Consider the following 8,529-nt stretch of genomic DNA (forward strand, 5'->3'; position numbering starts at 1 on the left):
AAACTGCAGGTAGTAAAAAGGAAAACGTGGAAAAATGTAAAAAATAAAGATGTAATGAATGAGCACAGTTTACAGCAGTGGCTCCCAAACACGGGGTCGGGACCCACAGATGGGTCACAGGCGATTTCGTTTGGGTCCCTAAACAAAATAACAAAATGTTCCCAGCCTTTTAGTTTAGATTTATGTATATATGGTTTAAATAACATGCCTAAAATGAAGTGTATTTGGAAATGATTTGTTCATCAATTCAAAATAATGTATAATGATATGGCTGTAACAAGTTGCTATGTTTGGGTCACAATAGTTTGCCAGTCCCCATATAAAACGTAGAGAATTTAGATTTTTGTTTTAATTTGGTAACACAAATTAATATTTAATTCATGTATATTCTCTATATCAATCATTATGTTAAATATTAGTATACAGTACAGTATTAGTTACTATAGTCAGGATTGTTACCTGACATAAACCATACACTTGGCTTAATGAGTCCTAATCCAGTTCCAGTCAGATTTAAATGCAATGCAGTTAAATTCACAGATATATGTAATGCTGCTATGCTACGCTCAAATGCTAGCACACCATTTCTTTCGGTAACCATATATGAATATGAATTTCAATATGAAACATATTGAAATTCACTGCAAGCTGAAATCCTTGGCAGGATTAACACTGTCATACTATATTGTAAAGAATATTGAAACGTATCTAAAAATAATTTTACTAAATACTAAATGCTACTCCTGTTTTGATACCATGACATGTTGAAATGCTGCGCCGTAATAACAAAAATTCCAGGACTCTTCAGTATACAGTGCATGTAAATAGGGAACATTTCTGTAATGTCATCCCTAAGCTGTCAGTATAAACTCACCCACTTTCATTCACTAGTATATCAGGTAAGACGAGCATCTGAGTTTCATTCGGGACTCATCTTTTTTGTTGGTTTTGCATCCTGGTGGAGCTGAGGCCGATGTCACGAGGGAAAAGTGACATAAGTGTGTAATGTTTACAGGCAACTCATGTCGCTGTTAATATCACTGCACACCCTGGTTGACATTTCTGCTTGCTTCATGCTGTTCTGTGTGCACTCTAACATCCGCACATATTTAACCTAGTACACGTCTTTGCCAACTGGTCATTATATCATTTCTGAAGTGAACTTAGTATTTGCTGTGCACCTGAAGGCAACATGAGTCTTTGACTGAGCGGTGGAGGTCACATGGAGTCTATTTACAAGCACAAACATACGAATATATATAACCAAACCAGGCAGAACAAACTCGTCAAGGAGCAGGTCCCCTATATATATACTGTATGTATATGTATGTATATATATAAAAATATCTTGAAGGATTGCATATCCATACAGAAAGAGTGTGCTAAAAGAAACTGTAACATCTGTGTTTCACCTGCATATCTGCTGTGAATGGACAGCACCTGCAGCAGCAGAAGCCTGTCTATTTATCCTCCACCCAGGTGATGATGCAGTAGCTGTGGGCGGTGTCTCCCATTCTCCTTATTAGCCAGAGGAGCCCTGTTACTATCAGCAGTCTGGCACTCGACCCACTCTGCTGACTAACCTTTCCACAGGCAAGTCGTGCAAGAAACCTGCAGTCCAGGAGGAGGTAAGTGTCAGCTTATAACAAGGGCAACCCTCACTCACATCTAGACTTTTTTTTTTTGCTCATACATTTTGTAGCACACACATCAGCTGCTGCATGACAATCTGCATTACTACATTTTAAGAATTAAAATTAACTTACGTCACTAGAATGACTATTATTGGAACACATGCAGAAAATTCAGCTAAATAATTAATTAAAAATGAAAAAATAAAATTGTTGTAATCGCAAAACTCTGACTCTCTTAAACCTGGAGTGAACCAACATTAATGTTATTGATTAATCTTGTGTTACTACTATTTTATGTTAACAAATATCTGCTGTGAACAAGGTCTATTACAACAGCTTTATTCAAGACATGAATTGCATACACTTATGAGTATGAGTTAAACTTAGTCAAGCGATGTCAAGTGTAGAAAACAACTGCAGGGATGCAGGGGTATGCGTATGAGATTAAAATAAAATCACAATATTCCATCATGATATTGCGATGTTGCAATATTTTATAGAATATGAAAATAAAAGTCTGTTTTGAGATGTAATGATATAGTTGACAAAAAAAATCCAAAACAGACACTTTAATGATATTTAAACATGAAACATAAAATACAAACAACAACAAACAAAAATGTAAACAATCAACCAAAGACCAAACAATAACTTAATCTAAATAATCCATGTTCATAAGAGAGTGGGAAGAAGCCGAAGCATATCTAGTCCCACTATTTCATTATTTATCCATATGTATATGTATATATATATATATATATGTATGCTGCCATTGTGAAAATGAAGCGATTGGGGAGAAGTTGAAGTAAAGAAAAAACTTTAATTTATGTGAGACTCATTGCCCTCCAGAACAGTTCCTGGTGACATCAATGATTCTAGAATAATATACGTGTGTGTGTATAAGTGCATTTCGTAACATGAGTAACATGTTTTTCTGGTTTTTGTAGGATAGAAAGTACTTTCATGTGTACATACACAGAGTATATTTAAGGGGAAACAACTCGTGCCTGGAGAGGAGACAGGTAAAAATGTTTTATCAAATTGTGTTTATACATCGTCAAATCACAATATATATTATGTTAACCTCTTCCACCCGGCTGCATACACATACAAACATTGTAAGGCAGACCTAATAGTATTATATAGAGAGGAGAAGACAAACCTAGCCTGGGTGAACTCCAACCAATATGCAGAGAAGTCTGGCAAGGACACTGTTTTGGACAACTACAGAATTCCCTAAAAAAGGGAACCAATCATAAATGGTTCCCCCTAGCAGACTAGAGGCAGACCCAACATGCACATCAGGCAGCTTTTGTATACATCCAACATGGCAGCCACCCCTATGTGAGCTGAGACTGGCACAGTCATGTGGAGGATAAAGCAGTCGAAGATGGATGGATGGATCTCATCATTCAAGCCACATTAGATATGGCTCCAGCACATGAAAGAAAAAAAGTGTACACTTGCAGTAAACTGTATACGTTTAAACATGCAGGATCATGAAGAGCTGAACTGATAATCAGCATTGTGGCAAGTCAGGGCTTGTCCTCTCAAAGAGAGACGTGAGAAAGACAGACAAGCCACAACAGATCAAATCAATTAATTGTGCATCATAAATTATAAATATGTTTCTTTTAAAATAAGAGCTCCAAGAGCCGAAATTAATTTGTAAATTTTTTGTGTTGCAGGATCAAGATGACCTCTTGTGGCTCCCTCAGTCAAAACACACATACAGCACACTGCATTCCTCTAAGCTGCCAAACCACAACCTGCATTGATTCACAAAGATGAACCAAAATGGAATGGATACAAGAATTGGATGAAAGCTAAAAATATCAAGAAGGAACTATTATCGAAAACCTTCCCTTTATTTTTGCTTAAAACTGAACGGCAGATAGATTACTATATTACCCAGCTTCTCCCTCAAAGCTCTGAAGCACCGACTGGCCACTTTCACCCAAAGGTCAGAGTTAAATATTTGTTTGAATATTAATTATTGTAATCATCAACCCCCTGTGACCTAGTTAAGAAAGTGCAAAGATCACTTCACCCTTGAAACTGAAATTACTTAGGTGTCAACTCAGCTGACATATTCAAACATGGCCACGACTGGTGCCATGGAAGTGGCAGACATCAGTGTTGTAATGCTCTACTTCATCCTGGTGCTAGCGATTGGGTTCTTGGCGATGTGGAAATCCAATCGCAGCACAGTGAGTGGATACTTCCTTGCTGGTCGCTCCATGAACTGGGCAGCTATAGGGGCCTCCCTATTCGTCAGCAACATAGGAAGTGAGCATTTTATTGGACTTGCAGGATCTGGAGCTGCGACTGGTTTGAGTGTAGCTGCGTGGGAACTGAATGCCCTGCTATTGCTCCAGCTGTTAGGTTGGATTTTCATCCCTGTCTATATTCAGTCAGGAGTCTACACCATGCCAGAGTACCTGTCCAAACGGTTCGGAGGGAGACGGCTGAAGGTGTATTTTGCAGTGTTATTGCTTATCCTCTACATCTTCACCAAGTTGTCAGTGAACCTCTATGCCGGAGCTTTGTTTATCCAGGAATCATTTGGGTGGAACTTGTATTTGTCTATCACCCTGCTTATCGCCATGACTGCTTTGCTGACAGTCACTGGAGGTCTGGTTGCTGTCATCTACACGGACATAGTCCAGGCGTTCCTCATGATTGCGGGAGCTCTCTGTCTTACAGGCATCAGCCTCGTCAAAGTGGGAGGACTTGAAGGTTCATTGTGCATTGAAGTTCTATCAGTTATTTATACAATGTAATTCATTTTATCTGCATACTTTCTCAAAAGTAAACCACATCATGCCATGTTATTTCAAGGGTTAAGGGTCAAGTACATGGAAGCCTCGCCAAACATCTCAGCCATCTTGATGGCTTCACCTAACCTGACATTTTCTGAATCCTGCTACCACCACCTCAACCCAAGGCCAGATGCACTGAAGATCTTTCGAGGACCAAAAGATCCAGACCTGCCTTGGCCGGGTTTTTTGCTGGGCCAGACACCTGCCTCTATTTGGTACTGGTCTAAGTCTTTCCTTTTATACTTTTTATTATAGAGCTTCAGTTAAGTGCAGGCGTGGGCATTTAACCGTCTGTTCTAAATCACAAAATTTAGTTTTTTATATTTTCCACCAGTGATAATCATTGTGTGTTCCAGGTACTGGTGTGCAGATCAAGTGATTGTGCAACGGGTTCTGGCGGCAAAGAACATTGCCCATGCCAAAGGTTCTACGATCATGGCTGGCTTCCTGAAAATCCTGCCCATGTTTGTTATCGTCATCCCAGGTAGAGTCATTAATCGCTGTTCCTATCTCTAACATCTAAAAGCTTGATTGTATGCTCATATGTATTTGTCATGGTGATTCCAGGGATGATTGCCCGGGTCTTTTTCACTGATGAGTTGGTGTGTATCAGTCCTGAACACTGTCTGGAAGTGTGTGGTTCAGCAGCTGGCTGTAGCAACGTGGCTTACCCGCGGCTTGTCATGTCAGTGATGCCTGTTGGCCTCCGAGGTCTGATGATGGCAGTCATGATTGCAGCTCTCATGAGTGACCTGGACTCCATCTTCAACTCAGCAAGCACCATCTTTACACTGGATATTTACAAGATGCTACGGAAGGAAATATCGTCTAGAGAGCTGGTGATAGTCGGCAGACTGTTTGTGGTTTTTATGGTGATAATAAGCATTGCATGGGTGCCAGTCATTATTGAAATGCAGGGAGGACAGATGTTCTATTACATCCAAGAAGTATCCGATTATCTGACTCCACCCATCGCTGCTCTTTTCTTGCTCGGAGTCCTGTGGCATCGATGCAATGAGATGGGTGCTTTTTGGGGTGGGATAATAGGCTTTATACTTGGAGCCGTGCGTCTGGTGCTAGCATTTGTTTACCGTGAACCTCACTGTGACCAACCGGATGAGCGCCCGTCTTTCATCAAAGACATCCATTTCATGTATGTGGCGGCCATCTTGTTCTGGGTATCCGCTTTAGTGACCATTGTTGTGAGTCTCTGCACTCCACCCCCCACAAAAGAACAAATCGCAACAACTACTCTGTGGGGTTTAAACAAGAGAAAGAAGTTAAAACTGCAAGAAAAAGAAAATGCTGAGGAGAGCATAAATTCTCTGAAGCCCCTTAACAATGGAAACACTGAGCTTGGTAAAGGAGAGTACAGCGACCACCTCAATGGCATTGACAATTGTGAAAATGGTCAACCAAGCAATGGCCATGCTATTACAGTCACTAACCTTGAACCCCACCATCCAGTCCAGAAAAGTTGCTATACAATGACTACTGACCGCAAAATGTTAGAGGAAGCAGATGGAGGGGGTGTGAGGCATGGGGAGGAGGGCTGCTTTGAAGGAGGGGGGACACACAGCCGGAGGTGCATAAGGGTGCTAGAGTGGGTGTGTGGCTTCAGGGAGAAACCATCCAAGGATCAGGTCATTATAGCTCAGGAACAGGAAATGACCGCTGATGAGCTTCTCCAAGAACCTCCCCAAACCAGAATCATCCTGACCATAGGAATGGTCGTGATTTGCTCCATTGGCATGTTCCTCTTCGTCTATTTTTCTATATAGACCCCCCAATTAAACCTGAGCATCCACACTTCTATGAGTTCGTTCTTGAACGGCTTGCCTTGAATGACCAAAATTGGAATTTACCAAACCAAAGGTGCTCATGAGTACAGCACTGAAAACTGTTCAACCTGAGATTTTTACATAGACAACATAGACATTCTATATTGTATATGTTGACTTCACAACATAGTGTTTGGTTTAGTTTAGGGTTAGGGTTACTTCACAACACATTTACGGGAGACTTATATTCATGGCAGAAGTATCAACTGAATTGCTTTACATTCAGTGTCAAATGCTGCACCCTGTTAGGGTGGAGTCTTCCAGATAACTACATTAAATTACATCCCTTATTTTGAATAAAAAATAGCAAATACTCTCATTTGTTAAGCCAATACACAAAAATAAGATTTGAACATATGCACTAATGTACATTTTACTCAGAATGACTGGATAAAATGTATATTTGTTGTTATGGAATAAGATTTCTATCACTCAAATTTGACTTGTACTGTATTTGTGCTGTATTTGTTTTTTTAATCGCATTAAATTTCATAAAACTCAGCAGGTTTGAATTAGCAGTAGCACATGTGTTAGCATGTTGTATACTATGACTAAATGAATGGTTTTACATGTAAAGAACATTTACGATGAGTCTATGTGTTTGTGTATGACACTAACAATATAACAATATATGACACTGAATTAATTGATGTTTACTGTTACATGCAGTAGGCTGGTTTTCTGTTGTATACATAATAACATGTTTTTTAATTTGTCCCAATGGGGATCTCTTTTGTAATTCCGCTGTGAAAATGTCATAGTAACACTTATTTTAATACCTTCTTATTGGTACACATACTCATGAACCACACTGTATGCAAATCCAATTTGCTGAGTTTGTGGTTTGTACTACTCTTTAAAACTTAAAAGCTGTCTTCTACTCAGATGTTATTTTTATTAATGTAAATGTGAATTTTGATGTATTCATTTATGAGAAATGTTTTCACGTTGTGGCTGATAGTGAAGCCTTGAATTCCTAAGGTGTACACATTTGACTGTAGCGCAATCTTAAACCATACTTTTTTGCACAATTAAAACAAGGATGGATTTACTGTGCATCAGTCTCGTTTTATTTAATGTCTCGGTCAGTGCTGCTGACATATGGTGTGCTCCCCGAAATAGGATTCCATGATAGCTGCCACCCAGTGCTTTGACAATTGTTCTTGGATGCATCATGAGATTGAGCATATGCTCCTTCAGACTGATTATTATGTGATGTCCCTAAACTGTAGAGCACTGTAGAGTCACCATTTACAGCCCACGAGTCATCTCCTATTGGACAACATTTGATCAAACTGGTCGTTACGCTCTGTTTAAAGCCCTGTCGGTGGGATGAGGGCAACTGTATGTTAAACACTGCAGAGTGTTGAGACATGCTGTGGGCTTCCTCTGAACTCATGCGCTTGACACAAAAAAATGGAAAAAAATGGAAAAAAATTATTGTTCACAATAGCAGTTTCTTTTAAAGAAAAAGTGTACCAAGTATTACAATTCATGGACATTTCTATATCATACACTATTATCTGATCACAATTACATTTTATTCAATGACTACCTAAAAAAAACTAAACTAAAACATAGTACCATAAGGTCATTGTTATTATTATGAGTGCAGACTGCGGAGTGTCAGACTGCAGCTATGAGCCAAAGGAATGCAGCTATGAGCCACTTTTCGGAAGAAAAAAACTCAAAGCAAAATGTAACAAATGCCAAAATAATATTTCTTTCAAGTCTATCTCAAATATTGTTTGCTAAAATTTGCATTAATGTTACCAAGGGCAGTACAGGAATCCTCTGAAGGGTGATACGTGAAACTTGTTTCGTAAAAGTTTTTCCATATTAATATATTTTTACTTTAGTAGTTTTGCCTGGAAGTTCATTGAAGACTGCTTAGTTTTTTATTGTGCCACAAATAAAAAGGTGTTGCATGATTAACAAGTCAAAACCTTTATTTACACTAAGACCCATTTTATACAAAGATCCAAAATAGTGAGCCAGTCTTTTGAACGGCTCTTTGAAAGGAACGGCTCCTCAAGATCCGGCTCCCTTCAAAGAGTCATAAATCCCATCTCTACTGTTAAGTTCTACAGTATGTCATGTTTCTATATGTGCAGCGACAGTGGTAGAGTGAGTTGTCTTTCAACTGCAAGATCGTGGATTTGATTTCTGGTTCCACTAGTCTACATGCCAATGTGCCCTTAACCACTCCTTGCCCCTGACTGCTGTGCCGGC

General features: G+C 39.3%; 1 protein-coding gene across 1 annotated transcript; it reads left to right on the forward strand.

Annotated features, from left to right (window-relative positions):
* The first annotated feature begins 1,561 nt into the window (after nucleotides 1–1,561).
* On the forward strand, nucleotides 1,562–7,353 carry LOC122765622 (sodium/myo-inositol cotransporter-like). The gene is made up of 6 exons (XM_044020015.1): nucleotides 1,562–1,628; nucleotides 2,582–2,656; nucleotides 3,323–4,373; nucleotides 4,476–4,671; nucleotides 4,813–4,940; nucleotides 5,024–7,353. Exons 3-6 carry the CDS (start codon nucleotides 3,734–3,736, stop codon nucleotides 6,235–6,237), a joined length of 2,178 nt encoding a protein of 725 aa, XP_043875950.1. The 5' UTR covers nucleotides 1,562–1,628; nucleotides 2,582–2,656; nucleotides 3,323–3,733; the 3' UTR covers nucleotides 6,238–7,353.
* Nucleotides 7,354–8,529: the final 1,176 nt, after the last annotated feature.

This window comes from Solea senegalensis, linkage group LG2, assembly GCF_019176455.1.
Source record: "Solea senegalensis isolate Sse05_10M linkage group LG2, IFAPA_SoseM_1, whole genome shotgun sequence".
NCBI lineage: Eukaryota > Metazoa > Chordata > Actinopteri > Pleuronectiformes > Soleidae > Solea > Solea senegalensis.

Bases quoted from the DNA above. Each gene is read 5' to 3' on its own strand.
- LOC122765622 (XM_044020015.1), top strand. From the start codon at position 3,734: ATGGCCACGACTGGTGCCATGGAAGTGGCAGACATCAGTGTTGTAATG. The intron at 4,672-4,812 runs GTACTGGTCTAA...TGTGTGTTCCAG, and splicing joins CAGACACCTGCCTCTATTTG to GTACTGGTGTGCAGATCAAG. The intron at 4,941-5,023 runs GTAGAGTCATTA...TGGTGATTCCAG, and splicing joins GTTTGTTATCGTCATCCCAG to GGATGATTGCCCGGGTCTTT.